The following is a 22236-nucleotide window of genomic DNA, read 5'->3' on the forward strand; positions in this document are numbered from 1 at the left end:
CCAGTTTGAACATTTTATTATGCCGTCAAAAACATGCGCGGAAACTCACAACACTTGAAAAAGATGACAAAGTTTAGTTCACAGAACGTGAAGAAAAAGTTGACACGCATGTGGAAAAAGTGCGAGTGCGTGACCACCATTTTCATTTTCACCATAACAACAAGAACAAACCTTTGGCAAACAAATTCACAGAAAATTGTCTTTTAAAAAAATACAGTAGAATCAAACAAGTGGCTTCAAATGACGCTACATGCTACAGTGCTAACATGAGTGATCAAATGTAACATTTATTTTGAAAGCGCGGAAACGCTAACATGACACTCATTCTTAGGTTGACCAAGCTACATGCTAGCTAACGTCACGACATGATGACGTGCTAACCACTTGTATATAAAAAAAAAAAAAAAAAGGAAACTCACTCAGTCCTAAACATCATTCCTAATTATATATACATTAAAAAAATAATAATAAATGCTACATCGTAACATGCTAGCACATCCCCAAGCTGAGTGACATCACAGTCGCATGACTCAGCACGAGTCACTCCTGAAATCTTGAAAAAGTTTCAAAATTCCTGAAAAAAAAAAATGCAGAGTCTGTTGCATTTGTGAACTAAAAGTTTGTAGCGTCTTCCAGAATTATTTTTATTTTTTTAAATGGACTTCCTGTTGGAGGCGTGGCCAATGTAAAGGCGACGTCCTCGGGGGCCAATCAAGACGGCGTGATGGCGGCCACGTCGAGGGCGGGGCACGCGTCGCCGTGTCGGAGTTTGAAGAGGAGCTCCTCTTTCTCTCGCATCAACACCTGGTTGAACAAACGCTGATGCTCCAACGCCGCGCGCACGTCTTCGTGCTCGCGGCACACGTGTCTTAACCACCACCACAACAACAACAACAACAACAACAACATCATCATCATCATCATTTAGGGCGCAGTGCTGCCGCCGCTGGTAAAAAGGCCAGCTCCTTTTTCTGTTTGTGCAGTTGCGGCACCTCATGAATTTGATACTTTTTTCTCTTCTTTGTTTTTATTTTCAAGAGTTGAGAGCTTCCGTTCACATTTTCACGTTTTTCACGTTAAAGCTCTTGCGTACGATAAGAAAAAGAATCATGAAAAAAATTTATATTTCGCGTAATAAAGTAGCGTGGCGCCGAGCAGCTTTTGTCCCCGCTCTCTTTTCGTCACACAGCGTCCTCCGCCGGATGTTTTTTCTCCCCCGATATTTGCGGCCGCGTTCAGTAATTTGCGCAACAAAAATACGGACGTTCCGTCACATTTGGCAGCTCTGCACTTGAAAATCGAAGTCGGGTTATGAGCTGGGCGGCGGCATGACTCTGACAAAAAAAAATTGCTGTGCTGGCATTTTTTAAATGTATTATTATTTTTTTTTTGGGGGAAATCAGGATCATCTTTATTTCGCCAAGTATGTCCCCAAAAAAAAAAACACAAGGAATTCGTCTCCGGTAGTTGTGGAGCCGCTCTAGTACGACGACGACGGAGAAAACTTTGGAGACATAAAGACATTGACAAAAACAGTCACTGAGCAATAAAAGGTTGCTCGTCATCTGGTAAAGCCGGTACAAATTCTTATTTTTTGGGGACAATTGTGCAAAAAGATGCAGAGTTCTGTAGCAACGAGAGCAGTTCGAATGACTACTAGAGCCACGGTTCGGCGCAATGAGCATCGGGCGAAGGGCGCCGAGACTTCAAGAAGCGGTTTAAAGGGACGAGTAGTGCGATCATCTGGGACAACGTCGATTGTGCAAATGTTGCAGATACTACTCAGTCGATTGTGCAAATGGTGCACATGAGTGGCCAGTTATTGGTCAACAACAGACATGAAAATAGCGCAGCGTGGCGAGACGACCAGAGTGAGCGCACGAGCAATAAATCATATATAATTGGCCCCACAGAAACTCAAAAGACAAAAAAAAATCGGCAGCATGTTGCAGTGATGATTGTGTGTTTTTGCGGTGTCGCGTTCGTGTGCATCGCGCACTCACCGCAGGACGCTTTGATTTTTGTCCACACGAACTCGCAAGTCCTCGTTTTGCTGCAACGTTTGCGCCAACTGTTCGTCCACGCGCGACTTTTCCTCCGCCTGAAACGCAACAAGCGCGTTAACAACTACACGACTTGCTGCTGCTGCTGATCATGAACACGTACAACAGGAGTCATGACGCATAATATGGGACAGGAGTGACAAAATGAACGCCAATTCTGCGAGCTGGATTTAGGTAGCCAATGGGGGACGTGCGCAAGCATCGGGCAAAACGGGTCGAAGCGCTTTCCGTTGCGGAGCGACCTTAAACGTCGACAACGCCTTTGTCGGGACACGAGACGTCGCCACGGAGCCGGCGAAGACAACGGCAGACGGACGGTGTTGAGGCTTCGTTCGCGTTTACGCATATTTGCATCAATACATGACATCCACATAGCGAACTTGGAAGACACCAGCCAGAAAGAAAACTATTCGCCTTCCAACCATCACGCCATCAATCGTAGTTGGGATTGTGGGCGTAGCGTGCGCAGGAAGTCGGCCGTCCCGCGTTCCGCCTCGGTCACATGACCTTCCAATCACGTCATGAACTTCAAACTTCCATAAAAACTGGATTCAACCTGTATTCAATGGGAGTAGACTGCAAAGACAAGATAGCTCATGTTTAAAGTGATAAACTAGATGTTGTGGAACTATTCCCTCATTTTTGAGTGTGCTGCCTGCAACACGTTGTTGCGAAATCCCTTCCCGCCGACTCGCGTCGCCTTTCCTTTCAACAACGCAAGAAGCGTTTGGGGAGTGAGGACACGACTTGTTGAAGCTTTGGAGGTGCAATTCCTTCCCAATCTTGCTTGATGTGCAACTTGACTTGCTCGACAGCCCGGGCGGGGTCTCCGTTGTGGCATTTTGAGCTTGAAAATGCGCCTGCACGCATTTTCAAAGGGAGACCGGCCGGTCGAGTACTCGCACTCTTTTGCTAGCAAGCCACGCTCGTGTAACACGTGCGGAAGGCGGCTCGGCGTTGTCTTGCTGAAATAAGCAGGGACGGCCCTGAAAAAGACGTCGCTTGGATGGCAGCACAAGCCGTACGTACCTTTCAGCACGAACGGTGCCTTCACAGAAGCCCGAGTTACCCACGCCATCACGACTGCGCTACGTCAGACTACTGCAAATTCAATCTCGTATTCCGATACCACCGCATCCCGTTTTTTACGATCATTGGGCTTCATCTTGTCAACTCAAATGCGACCGGATACACTCGTTACCGTGGCGACGGCAACAAGAGTGGATCGCGCCGACTTTGTATTCCAAGGACAAAATGGGGTGCTCGGGACAGGAGAGGACGTTGGTTTAAGGCTCGCTCGAGGTATGTTCACGTACTTTGAATACGATACGGCTCGCGAGCAGGCAATCAAATTTCATAAAATTTTCATGTAGCCTAGCAAGCTAGTGCTAGCACTGACGGTTGTGCGTCAGAGCGGCCATTTCCGACCTTTATGGAGCCAAGGAACATCTTTTACAATCTCACGGCGCACCAACAAACAAACAAAAATGGCACAAAAAGTGGATCCATTCATGACAGTATTTCCTTCCTGCCATCTAATCGAAGACCATTCATTGGTTCCGTCTGTCACGGTGCCTCACTGGCATAAATAACATTATTTATTGTAAATAGAATTTTTGGAGCCATTAAGTACACAAGTAGATACAGTAAATGAACAGGTCATTGAAATAGACACATTCCTCCATCTTGTGATCGGATCGGTGATCGTTTTTTTTTTTTAAACTCGCTGATCGGCCCCAAAAATCGTGATCGTGTAAAGCCTCGTTGTTGACGAAGTCGTGAACCCGGCCGACCCTTGCCTGTGAACGATTTAGAGCCAACCCTGACACTCGCCTATTTCTAATTAGCCTGCGCACCTGCGGAATGTTCCGAACCGGTCTTTTGGAGCATTCATTCCTTTTTTGCGCCCGTCCCGACTTTTTGGAAACGTGTTGCAGGCATCACATTCAAAATGAGAGAATATTTGTAAAAACATTCCATATTTTGTCTTTGTAGCGTATTCAATTGAATCGAGGCTGAAAAGGATTTTCCGTGTTTTCCACACGGTCCCGACTTGATCGGAATCGGCGTTGGCGTTTCGACATCGGCAACTTACCAGCTGTTCCAAACGTTGCAACTTCTTGTTTTGCTCACGGAGGCGTTCGCTCTTCATCTCGATGACGAACAGCAACGACTCCTGCTCCGACTCCCAGAACGCACCTGGGCTGCCGTGCGCCTGACGAGCACGCGTGCGCAAAAACGCTTTTTATGACAGTTGTTATGGGGGAAGCGGCTGGTGGTTGCCATGGAGACGTGCACAATTGTACACTCACCTGAATGTTTCTGAGGAGATCTTTCTTGAAGGTGGCCTCTTGGACACGCCTCTTTAGCTCGTTGTAAGGCTCAAGCTCCGCCTTCAACTCGCTCAGCTCCCCCTGCACACACGCACAACAAGCAGGCTGAAGAGTGTGCGTCCACCAATGCACGGGTGTGTGTTTGTGTCACAGGGTTGCCGTGGTTACCTTCAACAGGTTCTCACTGATCTGAAATTTCTCCGTCAGCTGAACTTTGACCTCCTCGTGAACTCGCTCGACATCTGCGGAAGACGACGCGCCAATTACACACACGCGCACAACCGCATACATGTACATACACAACACGTATATTATATACTTGTACACATAACACGTCGAATAAATAAATGCCGCCTAAATATGTAATCCCTAATATTTCTATCCCATTGCTGATATAAAACGTCATATGCCACAGCTCGAGTTACTCGTCCATCCATTGTGTTCCGCTTATCCGAGGTCGGGTCGCGGGGGCAGCGAGATTAAAAAATGACCAATGAAAGCTTATTCCCAGTTCGGCGTTCCCTTGTTGCGATTGCTCGCGCGCACGTCAAACAATGTCAGCCATCCTCGTCGTTTCGCTTTCGGTCCGTTCACAAACATGGAACGCGCCCACACTTCGCCCCCACTAGCTTAGCATGGCCGTTGGCACGCGGCAAAAAGGGGCGCTACGGTTTCTGGTTTGCCGCCGTTCAAGTTTTCACTCTGTTTACGTCGTTTTGTCACTAACCTTCAAAGTTTTTAAAAGGAACAAGCTCATTTTGTAAAATGTAAGCAGTACAAACAAAGTAAGAGACATTTGTCTGGAAACGGGCAAAACTGCCCGCGAGCTAAACTCAAAACCGTCTGACCTGATCTGATCCCTCGCGACAGCTTTGTTGACCTTCTGAGAAGCTCGAAAGCAATGTTTGACTTTGTCTCGCTTTGGAAATGACACAAATGCCACACGTTTTGTTTATTCTTGAATTGTATTTATTGCATCAATGTCGTTGTGTTACGTACTGTCAGATTTCAGCTGCCTGGTGGCCAGGTCACTTTTGAAAAAGACATTTTAGAACTCAATAAGCTTTTACCGGGTTAAATAAAAGTTCAAACAGGATTCCAAAGCGAGAAAGAAACACTGGAGTCGCACCTCCGCTCCGATTTGCGGGCAGCACAAACGCACGCGTGGAGTATTTATCGTACTGTAGATACCTTGCAGGCGTTGCTGTAAAGTTTCTTGTCGTTGATGATGATGAACCGCGTTGAGCTGCGCGCTCGTCTCCGTCTTGACCTTCACAGGCGGCCCAAGGTCAAAAACCGCACGCTAACATGAGCCCACGCAGCACGTAAAGCCGACTCCACCTTGTCGAGTATAGCGAGCACCAGCGCGCACGCTTCCTCGTCGGCGTGCGCCTTGAGAAGCTCCGCCCTCTCTGCGCCGCCGTCGGCCGACAACACTTCGTCGAGGGTCCTCAGCTGCCGCTCGAACCGCTCCAGACGCTTCTCCGCCGCCGCCGCCGCGTTCGTGTCGGTGACGCCGCCGCGCTCAGACCGCACGCGCTTCGCTGAGGGACAGGAAGCGACACGTCGACCGCGCCAAAGATTACACCGCTTCCTCCGGGACATAAACTTCGGGGGGTGCGGGCAGGGCTTGACGTCCACTTTTTTTGCCCAACAGCCACTGTGGCTCGCGGTTTCCCAGAGTTACTAGCCACTCGGCATTTACTTGCGGATAATCGGGGTTAGGCGCTGGCTGACTGAAAATTGACCCAATCAAATGACATCTGTTCACCGGAGGGCTTCACGAATGGACCAATGAGCAACCACGAGCGAAAGCAATTGAATACACAAACACATCCAAAATTCAAGGTGCCGAAGTGGCTAGTGAGAATGGCGGCGTTAACCGCCAGTGCTGAAATTCAGCCGAGTCGGCAGGTGCGAATTAAGGTCAAGCCCTGGCAACCGTGGGACACTCACCTCCATTCTGTCGGCTGTCGTCTTTCTTACTTTTATTCTGCAACAACAAACCAACATGTTAGCGCTGCGACGAAAAGCTCGCTAAGCTCCATTTGTGTGACCTCATCGCAGCCAGTTCAGCTGAAATCAAACGCATTATTTTATTTCCTGCGGAGGTCCTGCCAACGTTTTCTTTTTTTGCTCGAGCGGGCCACAACAACGATGCGGCGGGCCGGATCCGGCCCCCCGGTGCCTCCAGTTTGACACCGGCGGCGTACGTGTTTCAGGAATTGTTTTGTGTACGTCACGTTACGCAGTTCGCTTGTTTTCCTCTGCCGTCTGCCGCCAGGTCGGAATTGCAAGAGACAATCTGTCGTCAATTGCCTCGCCTGGGAAAATTCACGTGCAATCAAATGCAAGTACAAATTGCATTCCTGCTACGAAACCGACATCACGAGTAGAACCATTTTCAAAAACTTCTGCGTAAGATCCGGGATCCGACACGACGCCAACTTCGCTGCGAGAGGCCGAAGTATTTTGCACCGGTCGCCCGGCAACAAACAGACGAGCCATCTTTTTGTTTCAAGCGCTCATCTCGTAAGGATTGCGTTTGCACACGTTTTTACCAGAGACGACGCCATTTTCTTTTCTACGACAACGTGACAAGGACAAAAAAGCAGAGACGCGGTTCAAAGTCGTCGTGACAAAATGTCCTCCTCTTGTCAATTGTTGACTTTCAATTTCATTGCGACGACTTTCCGTTTCCCGTCGTGTCGACTTTAAGCGGCGGCATGACAACTTCGATCGTGTCGCAGCTTTTTTCTTTTTAAAAATACGCCGCCGTAATTTGAACATTATTGACGGAGAGGGGGAAAAAAGATGATGATTTCTGTGGAAGTTGAGGCAAATGAGCTGGGCGATATGATCTTCAAATCAAACCCTCAACTCCCCCGTTATTCAAAACTTGGAGAAAGTGTTCCTTCACTGTAAATCCAATAAGTTGACTTGACCTCAAAAACAAATACGCAAACTTGTTGCTTCAAAATGTCTGGCTTAAATCATGCTCATCAAGTTTCTGCTTTCAAGTATTGCAGTCAACTTATTTTTTCAGTGTTAAATAAATGTTAATAAAGCATTTTATATGTTCAACAATTTAACATCAATACATTTACCGTCGTCAGGTTACGCACGCCGCGAAGGTGAAAAGTCCATTTGGTCTTTTTCAAGGGGAAAATTATTGTTCTTTTTTTCCCCCCCAAAGAACTTTTTATCAATTCAATCGATTAATCGCCAGCCATACTTGAATTCCAAGAATTGAAAACAAACAAAAAGCAAACAAGACGGCAACGACAAATAATTTGCTTTTTCTACCAGTCACTTTTCAACCAGGAACTCCATCAGACAATTTATTTGCAGGCCCACCGCGCTAGCAGCTAGCACATTAGCATCATGCTAATTGCGCGCAAATTGAGCCGGTCGGCGCCGCCGAACCAATTAAAGCGACCAAAGCAATCGAAGAGATGAGCGCCTTTGCGAAAAGATCGACGTAGGCGGTTTTGGAGCCCAAACAGGAAGCCAAAGCCTCAAAGTCGTTAACGCGTTAGCGTCTGATGTTGTAAACACATTTCCAAAGCTTCAAACCGTGGCGGCGTCACAACGCGACCTTCTTCTTCGACCAGTTCGTAGATGAAAACGATCGTTCGCTGCAGCCCGGAAGATGTCCGCTCTCCTTGATCGCTTTGCTTTTGAACGTCACTGATTGGACAAGCGATGACGACGACCCTTCGCATTTTAAAGCGCTTCCAAACACATTCCCTTTCTGTCTGGTTTGTCAGTTTATTTGACGGATAGCTTTCTGTCATGTCCAAAGAAGGCCCGCTATGACGTCATAAAATGACTGAAAATGACTTCGGAAATGTCGGCGAATCTTAAAAGGTGGCGTTCATGTCCCCTCAATGTTGTTGGACTTCCTCGAGATTCAGGTTAAATCGAAGCGCAAAAGTGTCAACAAAAAGTGGCGATGATGTCATCGTGTACTTGGGACGAATTTGCCTGTTGCAGAATGTTGGAGAATGTTGGAGACAGACGCGCACTCTTTAACACTCAAACGGTGGCGTCACGTCGCTTTCTCCTCGCGCGGTGAGCGTTGCTGACAAAACGTTTCGACTTGGGTGTTTCGCGGAAGTCTCGGTGGCGGCCTGGGACCGGGGGACCGGGGGACCTCCGTCCTCGGCCTCAGCGGCGCGGGTGCTCACCTTGCTGTGGCCGCAGCCCATGCCTGCCTCGTCGCTCCGCGGCGTCTTTTTCGGCCGGCTCCCTCTTTCGTCGCCGTCGCCGCGTGATCGCTGGAAACTTTTCAAAGTTCCTGAACGCACCGCACCGCACCGCCCGCCCGGATTTACACGCTGATGCGTTGACGGACGCCACGGGAAGAGAGCTTCGGCTTTCTCTCGGCTCGTTGACTTTCAACATTGGAAACTTTCTGTCAAAGAAAAAAAACATAACAGAACAAACTTTTCATTCTAAGAGGGAAGCAGCTTAACTTTTGTGTGTTTACTATACTTTATTGCCGTTTTAAGGGTACAAACGTCGAACGTTGAAATGAACCGAACGTGATTGTGTTCCGAGTTGAACTTGAATTTTAAAGTGTAAAATGTGAAGAGCGACGAGACTTGGAGTCTTGTTATTTAGCTCAAATCAGAGCATAGCGTGAAAAACGGAACGTTGGAAGCTGAGAAAGTTATTCATTCTTCGCGTCATTGAACGCATCGGCGGTTGAGCCCGGCACATGCGCAGTAGCGAGACTTTTGTCCGCGCTTCAAAATTACCGTAATAACCCCAAAATACGAAACCGCCCGCCAAAAACGTGTTTGTAAAGAGACCGGAACGAAGACATTCATGAAGGACACGTAAATGAGGCCGTTCGACGCCAAACTCGCGTGCCGGCTGACTTTAAAGCGGACATTTGCACGCTTTCTTCACAAATGAAAACAAACAAATCGGCAAAATGTCATTTTGCAAAACAAGCAAGAGGCCAAGACACACAAAACATGTTTTGTGGCCAAACGCAACCCGTCACACGTCGACGTTGAAACAAGAAAGTGCTGCAATTCATTGAAATGCTTTTCCTGTGTTGGAGCCCCCGAATAAAGCCCGATATTCTCCATCCCTCCATTTCCGACAGCACTTATCCCGCTTACTTTTTGGATACAAACAAATGAAAGTCACATGCTAACCAGAGGCAGTGTGCAGTACTGAAGTAAAACTTGCGTTACATTGCGTAGTGTGTATCACGTGCTGACTTCAGCAAAATTTAGAGGGCGATGATAGAATGTACTGAATGCAAAAAAACAAACAAATACAATTCCTAAATACAGTGTTCCCTCTCCATGTCGCGGTTCACCGATTGCCGTTTTAGTGTACGTTGTCATTTCTTGGGGGGGGGGGGGGGGGGGGGATAAATGCTTCCTTGAAAACAGTCAGTAAAACCCACACGACGAGGAAGAACACGCACGTGATGTTCAGTATTGTAAACTTAAGAGTTGAAAAGGTGTTTCAGTGTGGTAAGGTCGAGGTTCATAGGAGTCTGAGGTGGTTCAGAAAGCTTTAAAATGGGTACAAATGATCCCAAAGTACGTGGCCGCTATTTTGCGGATTTCACCTATTGCGGGGGTGGTCCGGAATTTGTCCCGCAATAAACGAGACGACTGTGCCGTGGGTGCGTCCAATTAGACGGTGTGCGCGCGTGCGTCTGACAAAACTCATGGCCCCCCCTCCCAATAAAAGTGCTCTAGAACCGCCACTGATGCGAACCCTGCAATAAGATGACTAAAGAGCGCCCCCAGAGGCTGCAGTGAGTTGTTACAGCCGTTTTGAAGAAGGAAAGTGCGCACACACAAAAAACGTGACGCCGATTGATTCGATGTGAAAGAATTGAACGCAAGCGAGCGAGCGAGCAGCTGTTGTCGCTGCGCGGAACATTTTGCGCTCGCTTCCCGGGGTGACAACTGCGCGCGCACGCACGCACGCACGCACGCACGCCGGAAATAGACGCGTGACAAATTCCACACCAGTTGGCGTGCGCGTGACAGCTCATCACGGACTCCACATATCGATCAGCACAAAAACAACGTCAACTAAGTCCTCTTTGTTGGACTCGTGGATGATTTGGTGGCAGCTGACATCCAAAAAAAGGAAAACGCATCAGAATCCGTCGCATGAAAGCCAAAAGTTGGATTTCATGCTCACAAAGCAAAGTTGGATTGGTGTCAGGTCAGATGACGCCGACGTCATCAAACACTTCGGAAATTCATGCAGCGAGTTGTTTCCCCACAAGGGCTGCAGGAGCGCAGCGCCGCCTGCTGGTCACGCGAGGCCCATCACAACTCGACGAGTCCCGCTACTGTTTTGTGTGATTCAAAGAAGAAGCTCATGCTAATGCTAACGTTGCGAGAAACTTGCTGACAGATTTTCAGTATATATATATATATATTTGACAAGTTTTGAATTTGCAGACATCCAGTAAGTACTAATGTTGGATGTGCAAGATGTCTGAAAGCAGAACACAAAACTTGTAACGCTCATCATGAACACACAAAAAAAGAGCTTGTATAAATTCAAAAGCTATTTTATAAAAGCACTTGCAATAGTATTTCTACTCCCATGCATCTTATTTTGAAAATGTTAAATGTATATGTACATTTGGTTATTTGGCTCCTATTTATTTATAATACACCGATTATTGAACAAAATAAATGTATTTGAAAAATGGCATTTTATTGAAACAATCTATGGAAAGAATGGCTGAATTAACGCAACCAATATTTAACGCAACTTTTATGTAAATCAGTGCTGCTCAAAGTGTGCTCCCCGCACCACTCGTGGTATGCGGACTCCCTCTAGTGGTACATGAAAGAATCACTGCCCAAGTACAGTTCACTTGTATTTAACTTTGAAATGCATTACATATCATCGTAAGAATTGTTTGTAAGCAGTTACAATTTGGATTTATATTTTATGAGAAATACATTTTTCTATATTTAAGTGTGCAAAATGTTACAATAGCTTACATCAATACGATCATGAGAAATGTATGAAAATCATCATTGTAATGAAAACAAAGTCGGTGAAAGTCGAGCAGATTGTACGTTTTATTTGTCGTCGGGGTGACGTTCAGAAGGTCAAGTCGAGCGGGTCGGCGTGGGCGTAAAGTTGACAAAAGGACGACAGGACGCCGACGCACGAGAAGCCCACGAGGAGCCAGAGGAGGCCTGCGCTCACGTACAGAGGTCGCAAACTGACACGCACGCAAACAAAACAACAACAACAACAACAACAACAACAACATCATCATCGCCGTCGTCACGTGATCACGCCGTAAGCGCTCTTGCCGAGACCACGTGGGAAATTCACTCGCTCACGATTGAATTACCGGAGGTCAAGTTACCCTGTGGGAAATGTCGTCGTCGTCGTCGTCGAGGAACGACTTGAATGACTTTCTCAAAGTCATAGAGGTCGTCACATTCGACTCGGCTTCATTTCGAATCAATGCATCAGCAGGACACATTTGTTCCGCGCACAAATAATCAACGTACGACAAAACATGAGGAATTGGAAAGACATCGGAAAACATGAAACCGCGTTGACCTTGTGACAAATGTGCTTAATTTAGACAATATTGCAAAAAGTTGAACGTTCTCTAAAAAACAAAAACAATTCCAAAGTGTAACAATGAGTCAAACTTTTCCAAAGTCTCAGACAAACTCAGAGATTGCACCACAAGGTGGCGCTTTGAGGAGACTCGGCAGAACGGCACGTGACCAGATAGCCAATTACGAGCGTCGACTTCAGAAGGACGGACTTGATACGAAAAAAAACAAAATCTCAAAACGCGTTTGATCCACAAACGTCCTTTCTGTGACTCCTCCAGTGGCTCTGCTGCAACCCGCTTTCTTGTCAATGTTACTTGTAACTGTTGTGAATTTAAGTTTATTGTTATAAAAACTAACAGACCTTTCTAAATTCATGATGGTAATATTAGTAAGTACGTAATTTGTCGAGGAAGTTCCTATTTACTGGGGTTACGACACCCTTTGCTCTTTTATTTGCGCAGCGAGATTATGTCATCGGACGCTCGTTAGTTAGTTTCGAAGAAAGGGACGCGTGTTGTCGTCATGGGGGGGGCGTGCGCGCGCGGGGCACCCCCGAGTTACTGTGGGGGGGGGCATTCAAGCTAGGACCGCCACTGGTTTTTCAAAGGTTCGCACAAGGTAACTTGTAACCCCCCCCCCCCCCCCCAAAAAAAAGAAAGACACACGGACAAAGGGAAGGTTCGAGTGCATTTTCGGATGGCAAACCTCTTGTGAGTTGTGTTCATGTTTGAGAAAACGAGTATCATTGAGACGATGACGTCACGTGCGTAGACTGACCGTTGCTGTGGCGACATCGCGTAACCTCGGAAGTAACGCGCGCGCGCGTACAGGTACGCCACGCCGCACACGCAAGACACACCTGGGTGACACACGCGCGCACACTTTAGTATCGACGTCGAGACAATGGGCACGCCCCCTCGAGGGCGGCGGTGACGTCACCTTGGCTGAAGAAGACGCCAGACGTCCACAAGATGGCGATGAAGAGCGGAAAATATTCGGAGCAATTCACTCTGAAATGCAATCACAATTAGAAAAGAAGAAACTGCGATGATGATGATGATGATTTTTTATTCACAACTCACTGAGCCCTGAAGACCCTCTCAAAGTGGGGGGGACCACTCGTACACGGGGGGGGCACGCCAAACTTCCTGCGGGCGCTGATCACCTGCAGGGAGAAGTAGGCTACACGCAACACAATTCAACAATTAGACAACACCCACGACAACTCTTGCGCGCGACTGCCACACACGTTTTCAAATGAACACACATTCATTGGCATGTACACGCAACATAAACGACACAAACCACACGCACGCAATTTCGACAAAACTAACCCGATGACACTCACGCAACGCAACTGCCAAACACACTCCCCCCACGTCCCCCCCCCCCCCCCGGATGACGGCGCGTGGGCGACCTTGCTGCAGGACGGCGGCAACGGTGACGGCGGCGAGGCCGACGACCTGACGACGATCCATGGCGTCCGCTCGCGTGTGCGGTCCCGGCGGCGACGCGCGGGGACCCTCGGGCGGGCCGGTGGCCAATGATTGCCGGCGCATGCAAATGACGGGACGGCGGCTGATCTTTTCACGCACGCAGGCAGGAAGTGGTTGTGGAGTATTTTATATTTACAGTACATAATCTTCTTGTTTTACACAAACATATCAAAAGTAGAAAATACTTACAAAAATGTTCTGCCAGATATAAAAATAACATCTATGTCCAGATCGTCACGTTACATAGAAAAAATAGATTTGCAAACATTTACAGACGGCCGGCGAACGGCGACGGTCCCGGAGAGCGAGCCGTCGACCAATCGTGGGCGTCGGCCACGGGGATGTCCGATACCAGTCCGAGTACTCGCCGATGCCCAATAGCGCCATTGCTTCTGATACGTCCCATTCCGATTTTCTCTCTTTCCGCAGCAGAGTAGAAGGCAACTACTGGTCAGGAGGACGTCGGCCCGGTACACACAAAAAGACAATCGGCCAGTTCTAGTACGCCCTACGAGATGCGAGGTGCGTTGAGAGTGGATCTGGCCTGATTTTAGGGTTCCAGACGGGTTGGCGCCGACAATCTGAAAAAATATTAAAACGCGTTCGATGTTTACGAACAAAAAAGGATTGCCGAGGATTGCGACGCGGGACGGAACGCGGCCCATCGAGACGCGACCTGACTGCCGAACGAGGGAGCGGGGCCCCGACCGATTCATTGTTGAACACATTACAGCATAAGACGAAGATAACGCCATTCGACCAAATCGGCGAAAAAGGGCAAACCCCTGATTTCTTTCTGTGTTGTCAAGAAATATTGCAAAGCAGTCAAATAAATGTTCGGCCTGGAATTCAGATCTTTATTGTTGTAAGCATTAAGGGATCAAAAAAGAGCTTCTTTGATTCATTCATTATATGTTTCTTAAATTAATCGGCCGATTAATCAGTTTCCTGCCAAATACTGTAATCTGCCTGAAAAAAAAATCCATATCTGTCGCGCCCTACAAGGAATCGGGGTGGGGGGGAGGGGCACACCCTGCACACATCAGTGCAAAATATCCGGAAGGGCTTGTACCACGATGTTTGGTTTTTTTGTTCGATCACACTCGATTTCTGTCTTGGAGGGCGAGATTGGAGATCGATGGTTCGATGGTGGTGCTCGGTGTGCGTTGAGATTATCGGAGCGCACTGTAGCAGGCCAGCTAACCGATGAGTCTACGTGGCGGCCACGTTGATGGGGGCGACGTTAACTTGCTCATTTCTCCACCAATTTTCACGAGGTTTACTTTTTGGTCGCATGCTCAATATAGAATTTCTCATTGTCGCGCACAAGCGTATGCGGCACGATGTACCGCCATCCTCGGTTGTCTTGCCGTCCACGCACACGGAAAGTGCCCCTCCTAGCTTAACGTTGCCTACCTCCTATTCTTATGTGTGGGCCAAAACTGAGTAGAGACTTGACAAACCCTCGTGTGTGTAACAGGCCGTACGCCACGTCCATTTTTTTTTGCCTTTAAGTATCGGCGGCTGCTGCTGTCAGATACATTAAAATAAGGGCGGTATCGGCCGGTATCGATTCCTGGCGTCGCTACTCGCCCGTGCCTGGGCAGAAGGTGAAGGAGGCGTGGCAACGTGTTACATGTGACACGCATCACGTGACGCGTAACGTGCCACCACCGAGCGGCGGCGGGCGGCGCATCTACTGGTGCGACGCGAGCAGCTCGTCCAGGTCGGCCATCCATTCGTGCGTGCTCTGCCCCTTGAGCAGCGACTCTACCAGGTCGCTCTCGGCCGCGAAGCTTCCCGCCGCCGCGTTGTAGCCGAAGGAGAGCTGCTGCTGGTTGGCCGTCCTGCTGACCTGGTAACCTTGGTTACAGGCCAAGCTCGGCCGCCCGCCGCTCGCCGCGGCCCCGAACGCCGCCAGGTCGGGAAGGACGTTCTGATTGGTCGGGTGGTTCTGAGTCGCTTGTTGATGTTGAGTCTGGGGCGGGCCCAGGCTTTGCGGGTTGGACGGCGCCCGCTGCTGGGCGCTCTGCATCATGCCCGCCATGGGCCGCCCTGCGGGGTTGGCGTTAAAAGCGGCGGCGGAGCCGGCGGTCATTTTGGGGATGCGAGGCTGCTGCTGCTGCTGCTGCATGTGGAAAGCGTTGGGGGCGTTGGCGAAGGCGTTGGGGGCCAGGCCCTGCTGCTGCCACACGGCGTTCGGGCCGGCCTGCATGTTGGCGGGCATGCGGGCGGCCGCCATCTGCTGCTGCTTCAACAAGGCTGCGTTGGGCTGTTTGTTGAGGTGCTGCTGCTGCTGCTGGGCCAGCAGCGCGTGCCTGTACATGGGTTGGCGCTGTTGGGGCGCGTGCCCGCCACCCGGGTGAAGGTTCATGTTGTTGTACAGCACCTGCTGCACGTCCCCGCCGCAGGACGTCAGCCCCAGGTCCGCCTGGCTCGCCGTCGGGGGCGGAGGCGCGCCGCCGGCCGCCATTTTGATTCCCATCATGCCTTGCGGCTGGGGGAACATGCGCTGGCCGGCGGGGGCGGGGCCTCCCATGGAAGACACGCTGGCCAGCGACGGACCTGAGGGTGCGAGGGCAAAAAGGTGTCAGCCACAACGTAGACGAGAACATTGGCAATCGAATTAGCAACGTTGAAGTCTTCCTTGCGTTTCGTTAGCCTACTAGCTTAATTGTTCCGAACACAGCAGAAAAGAAAATGACCATTGTGCTTGCTCAACATTGTAATGTTTTTTTCCTTGAGGTTTGTTTTTTTTCTCAAGGTCACGTTCATCCGGGTAACTGGACTCTTTTTGTCCATGTTCTTTTTCCAAAACATTCCATGATGCTTTGAGGCTAACGCTATATCCAAATGTCGGCATGGTAGTCGCATCATAAAACAAGAACATTATTCAAAAAAAAGGAGAAGTGATGTCGACGTCAATGATGAAACAGCCGAGTTGTATGCAAATGAGGCAGCTACCTCGTTCTACAAAAACAACCCCGAGCGAGCCTTACAACGGTGCCGACCGCTCGTCCGCCGTCTTTGTTCCAGACAAACGCTACCCGCCCGAGGTTTTCGTGCACATTCGAAAATGCCGCAAGATTGCGCCCAAGTCCTGAGCGTAAGACAGTTGCACTCATGAGATTACATCGAGTGGAACCTCGACAGAACGGGCAAAAGGGGGCGGAGGCCAGTCGAGCCGCTTGTCTGATTCAACATTGAAGCTTTTTTTTTATGCACCCATATTACTGTACAGTACAAAATTCTTGTTTTGTAGGTTTTTGTCATGGCCTAAAAGGTTATTGTAAATAAATATAGAAAAAAGCTTGAAAAGGTTTGAAAAGTTCACATTTTATCCAAACTTACCACGCCGCTGTGCTCGGTCGTGGTGACATTGTCGACGTACAGTACTCATCGTAGGCGAGTCGCTTTTATGAGCCGCGAGGAATTAGTGCGCTTCCTGGTTCCAAATCCGTTGCCAAAACCAAATCGAAAAATAGCATGCTCGGGACTCCAGAGACTCAGAATTAACACCGCCGCCATGCCGCGCTCTTCTCCCTCTCTGCACAGCGCTCTACGCACAATAGACAATCGGCAGAACCATGACACCGTGGCCGCCACGTCAACGGCTGTCAAATAAATCAGTTCCGTTGCGCAAATGCGAGGTCACGGTCACGGTGGAAACGGTTACAAAATGATTTCTTTTGGTCTAAATTCTTTACATTCAAAAACTGCCATTTGAACAGGGGTGTGTAGACTTTTTAGATGTCCTGCAGCTTTGTTCCTGTTTTTCTAATCTCTGCCTGGTGATCCTATTGTGCTGTTTAACAAGCGGGGGGAGCCGGATTTGATGTTATTGATGTTTTAGATGAAGCGATATTGTCCAGCAATATCATATTGCATATTTTATTCATGATTTTCATTTTATTTGACGGCCATCGTCTGACTTAAGTTACTCAGCGATTTTCACAGAGTACGTTCTTACTCAAGTCATTATTTGCAGGGCTACTTTTCACTTTTACTTGAGTCATATGATTCAAAAGTAAGAGTGTACAATCGTTGAGTAGAATATTTGGCGACTCGACGTCAGCCTTTTGCAGCGTCTGGACTCTTGATCATTTTGCAGCCTCATTTCACTCATTCACTCATTCATTCGTTCATTGTCCGGCTTGTTAACGTTACTCTTTTTTGTGGCATTACCACCACCGTGATTGACATATGTTTAAAAATGATGGCATAAGTGTACCACCACCATTTAAAGTATCGTTTATGATTTGTCACACTATTTTTCAAATGATTTACGAGCAAAACAAAACTTAAAATCTTTGCCCCAAACAGAACATGGATAAATCATTACTACTGCAATTTGAATGATAGCTTGTTTTCCGATGCAATCATCTTTAAAAGAGTGTGATTTATTATTTTTTGTATTTTTTTAACTTTGCACATATCTTCATATTGGGCGGCTCGGTGATCAACCGGTTAGCACATCTGCCTCCCAGTTCTGAGGACCGGGGTTCAATCCCCGGGCCCGCCCGTGTGGAGTTCGCACGGGCGGGGCCCCCCGTGCCTGCGTGGCTTTTCAACGGGCACTCCGCTTTCCTCCCGCATCCCCGAAACATGCGTGCTAGGTTCATTGGTGACTCGAAATTGCCCGTCGGTGTGAATGTGAGCACGGATGGTTGTTTGCTTCTATGTGCCCTGCGACTGGCTGGCGACCGGTTCAGGGTGTACCCGCCTCTCGCCCGAAGATGGCGACCCGCGTGAGGAGAAGTGGTACGGAAAAAGGACGGATAGATATATTCCTAAAACAGGGTTGTGACATGGCGTCACAGCACTCTCTCGCACACGCACGCACGCACGCACGCACGGGAGGACGAGATCGCAGTGGGAAAAAAAAAGGGCGACAAGATGAAGTTTTCGCACAAGCTGGGGGAGAAAAAATTAATCAAAAAATCAAAAAATCAAGCTCATATAGGCGAGCAATTTGGTGGCAGTCTCGAGCCCCGTTACATCGCATGACATCCTGCACGTTTTAAACAAATTGTACATCACTGTTGTTTCTGTGCTATAGAAAACTTAGATTGTAATATTTGCCCCAACTTCTCTTTTTTTTTTGTTTTTTCTTTGGTCTTTCATTCCTTTCATCTTGTAACTGCAATGTTCTGAAAATATCCATAAAGAGATTGTGGAAAAAAGTGTGCTCAAGAAAGCAAAACATTTGGATTAGATGGGATAAAAGCGTGAGGATTTATCATGCAGCACTTGATGATGATGATGATGATGATGATGATGATCTTTCTGACCTGTAAACTGGCTGACCGGCGTTTGAGGGAACGCGTTCTGATTGGCTGTCTGTCCGGGCTGGTCCTGGTACTGAGGGGGGGGTCTGGTCAGGTGTCTCTGGAGCTGCTGGTCCTGCTGACGTTGCTTCTCCTGCACACATTTGACCACAGGTGGGAGGAAGTCACATCCGGGCGGGCACGCCACCATTCACAACAATGACGTACGATCGCACATTGGGCCGCTTTGCATTCTCGGTGTGTAATGAGTGAACAAGACCCAGACCTGTTCTGCCATCATCTGCTGTCTCTGCAGGTACTGCTGCTTCTGCTGCTCCAGAATTTGCTGTTGCTGCTTGAGCGCCGCCGCCTGGCTGTTGAGGTAGGCCGTGTTGCTGTGGTTACCCGCCAGGGCGTTGGGCCCGGGCGGCGCCGCCATCCCGCCGTTGCCCGCCGTGGACGTCAAGGCATTGGCCTGACCGGGGCCGTGAGAAGGCGTCGGGTACGAGTTCTGGTCCTGTTACGCCAGACGGCGAGGAAGAGAGCGAGAGACGTCAACGGAAAAAAACCATTCAAGTCACAATTCGGCTCTAAAGGCTCACGAGTGACCTCCACAGGACAAAGTGCGTATTGCGTTTCCAAAGCAAAGTCATTGAGCCATAAAGCTGATTTCGGAGGGCACACCGATGGACAATTTACAGTCTGAGCTAACATGCTAACATGTTTTGGGAATGTGGGAGGACGGACCCAGAACCCAGAACCCAGAACCGCGAGGTGGACACCACCAGTAAGTGCAGGTTCAACGCCTGAGGAAATGTTGCAGTCGACTCGAATGCGATAGAAGTCGAGTCGACGCCGATTAGCCGATGACGTCGTCAATAGTTTTCCGGTCTTTCGCGTCAAAGTTGCAAATAAATCAAAACATGATTACAAATCATCACCATTGCACTGAATGCAGTTCTTGAAATGACGCGAATCCCTCGCTGTATCGCGCTTCACTTATTGCGGATGTTTCAGACTTTTGATTTTGTTTCAATTGTTCAGTCTGGTGCAGCTACTCACCGGCACCTCTCTGAACTCATTCACTGCCGGCCCTTCCCTGAGCAGGGAACCCACTAGACCGCCAAGCATTTTCGAGCAATTTCACTCATTTTTCAAGCCCCACAGAATATTGTGGACTAATAAAATAATTTAGTTACAAGTATACCTATGTCAAGAATTTACAGGAGACGAAAATGCACGTACAAATGGGGCTCCCACACTAGCAATTGTCCTCCTCTACCGTTTGCTCAATAGTGCAGGTTTGCACTACCTAGCGCATAAAATCGAGCCAATCTAAGTTTGATCCACATCTGGATTTTATTCTTCGGTGGCGGTGAACGGGAGCTCGTGTGATTGTCATTGTCCTTGAAATCAGTCCCAACTTCTGCTCGAAGCGCAACCTGTGCAGTTTAGAAATAGAACTATTACTATCAAAATACATTGTTGAACTTGCTGTAGTGGCACGTGGAGAGGAAAAGAAGCTTGGAATAACCTTTTTTCTTTGCACTGTGTACTGGAATGCAATGCAAGAAGGCAGCCCTCAACTAAATGATTGTTTTTGGGATGTGGGAGGAAAGCGGAGTGCCCGGAGAAAAGCCACGCAAGGCACGGGGAGAACATGCAAACGCCACATTTCTGAAACCAAAAAATGATGAGTAGGTTCAATGAAATTAGGCTCATGACTTTTTGAGCGACCCTCTTCATGAAGTCAACTCGTCTGTTCAACTCTTACCACTAATCACGAGGTCACCACGGTGCCCTAGCATATATATTGCATCAAGCAATGCTTTGTAATGTCCTCACTCTGGATCTCACCCACAAAACCAAACCACACACACTACAATGTGTGTGTGTGTGTGTGTGTGTGTGAGAAAGTGCTGGGCCAAGCATAACGGAAGAAACCCCTGTTGGACTTTGACTCGACTCAAATGAGTCCTGTTTCAACTGCTGGATGTGGTGTGTAGCGCCACCTGCAGGACAAACTACTGCACATGGGGGGTGTCGACCACCTGCGGGGCTCATGTTAGCGAGCAGCTATGTTGCGAGGACACCTGGACCACCACGTGACGTTAGAAATGGCTGCTGGAGTACCTGGAAAAACAATTGGGGAACTGGAGGACAAGGTGATGGATCTTACTGAATACCCAACATATAAAGAAAATTAATGAAAAAGAAAGAAAAGAAAAGAAAGAAATGGCTCCTGCAGGAGGCGGGGTACACCCTGAACCGGTTGCCAGCCAATCGCAGGGCACGTACAAACAAACACAACCATTGGCACTCACATTCACTCCTACGGGCAATTTAGAGTCCTCAGTCAACCTAGCACGCATGTTTTTGGGGTGTGGGAGGAAAGCGGAGGGCCCGGAGAAAAGCCACGCAAGGCACGGGGAGAACGTGCAAACGCCACACAGGCGGGGCCGGGGATCGAACCCGGGTCCTCGGAACTGCGAGGCGGACGCTCTAACCAGTCGCCTCAATCAATTCGAAGTTTTTCATGTTTTGCCATCGATACCAGTGACCGATAACTTGTTGCTTTTCCAAGCCGATACTGATCGTTTTTTTTTTAATGGTTTTCATGAGGTTTCTTCAACGGTTTCCAGGGACCAGAGCAGGGCCCCCATACGTTTTATATGAAACTGGTTGCATAATACAATGCCTTTATATTCTTATAAAATATCATTCAAATGGTATTATACTAATATCATATCACCATTTATTATCATATGTATGTAATATAAGAATAAAATAATGCCTTTTCATTGTCAAATCAATACAAATCAATCAGTACAACAAGACTGCGATGAGATGTGATGTACTTTGTTATGGTGCAATCAATACTATTGTCATGTGTTGAAGTTAAAAGACATCCAGCTTGCATAAGGTTAATAGGTTAAGTTCATATTTGCTGATATAAATGTTGTTTTCATAGTGTAAACTGTTAAGAATAACGTTTCGCGTCAAAGTGTCAGAGTGCCACACCACATCTGGTAAAGGATCGTTTTATTGACCGAGGGAATCCACTGCCAAACTGTATTCCTCCAAATTGCAGCAACAACAGGAGTGAGCCGCACAATCATATCAGCGAAAGTTGACGGCCCACCCAGATGCTTTCGACGTCAACAATGCTGACCCCAAGGCCGTGCTTCCAAAACTCTACTCAAACAATGACTTTCCGACACGGGGAAATAACACTCCGGACAATGTTTTTACCCCCGGGAGAGGCCGACGAGGCCCTTCCCCTCCCCCTCCCCCTCCCCCACCCCCACCCCAGCGCCTCAGACCATCTCACTGTTATGCTAATGCCAGTTTACAGACCACCGGTTGAAGTCTCCCAACCAGTTAGGAAACGGGTACGCGTGTGGCCAGGAGGGTCCCTCGCGGCACTTCAAGACTGTTTCGCCGCCACAGATGGGACCCCGTTCAAACAGGCTGCCACCTACAGCTCCATC

At 48.4% G+C, this 22236-nt stretch overlaps 2 protein-coding genes across 4 annotated transcripts in view; both read right to left on the reverse strand.

Moving 5' to 3' along the window:
- On the reverse strand, positions 1–15166 carry ccdc69 (coiled-coil domain containing 69). Of its 2 annotated transcripts, XM_061788126.1 has the most exons (10): positions 13400–15166; positions 13065–13164; positions 12922–12992; positions 12760–12841; positions 8587–8813; positions 4565–4638; positions 4376–4477; positions 4159–4278; positions 2004–2101; positions 1–868 (listed from the first exon to the last, which is right to left on the reverse strand). In XM_061788126.1, exons 1-10 carry the CDS (start codon positions 13539–13541, stop codon positions 712–714), a joined length of 1173 nt encoding a protein of 390 aa, XP_061644110.1. In that variant the 5' UTR covers positions 13542–15166; the 3' UTR covers positions 1–711. The 2 variants fall into 2 exon arrangements, with proteins under 2 accessions (XP_061644110.1, XP_061644111.1); XM_061788127.1 differs by lacking the exon at positions 2004–2101 and having other exon boundaries at positions 13400–13555.
- maml1 (mastermind-like transcriptional coactivator 1) overlaps positions 13590–22236 on the reverse strand; it is a 19688-nt gene continuing 11041 nt past the window's right edge. For both annotated transcript variants that reach the window (XM_061788089.1, XM_061788090.1), the window contains 3 exons: positions 19032–19262; positions 18770–18899; positions 13590–16043 (listed from right to left, as the gene is read on the reverse strand). In XM_061788089.1, coding sequence (XP_061644073.1) covers positions 15175–16043; positions 18770–18899; positions 19032–19262 — 1230 coding nt within the window. In that variant the 3' untranslated portion in view covers positions 13590–15174. The remainder of the gene's footprint in view (positions 16044–18769; positions 18900–19031; positions 19263–22236) is intronic.

This window comes from Phyllopteryx taeniolatus, chromosome 10 (genome assembly GCF_024500385.1).
Source record: "Phyllopteryx taeniolatus isolate TA_2022b chromosome 10, UOR_Ptae_1.2, whole genome shotgun sequence".
In the NCBI taxonomy this organism is placed as follows: Eukaryota; Metazoa; Chordata; class Actinopteri; order Syngnathiformes; family Syngnathidae; genus Phyllopteryx; species Phyllopteryx taeniolatus.

What these genes read in the sequence shown, in the direction of transcription:
- ccdc69 (XM_061788126.1), bottom strand. Translation starts at nt 13,541, where the DNA reads ATGCGCCGGCAATCATTGGCCACCGGCCCGCCCGAGGGTCCCCGCGCG. An exon ending in GCGATGTCGCCACAGCAACG is followed by an intron (nt 8,814 to 12,759) that starts GTCAGTCTACGC and finishes TTTCTTTGACAG; the next exon opens with AAAGTTTCCAATGTTGAAAG. An exon ending in TGCAACGTTTGGAACAGCTG is followed by an intron (nt 2,102 to 4,158) that starts GTAAGTTGCCGA and finishes GTTGCGTTTCAG; the next exon opens with GCGGAGGAAAAGTCGCGCGT.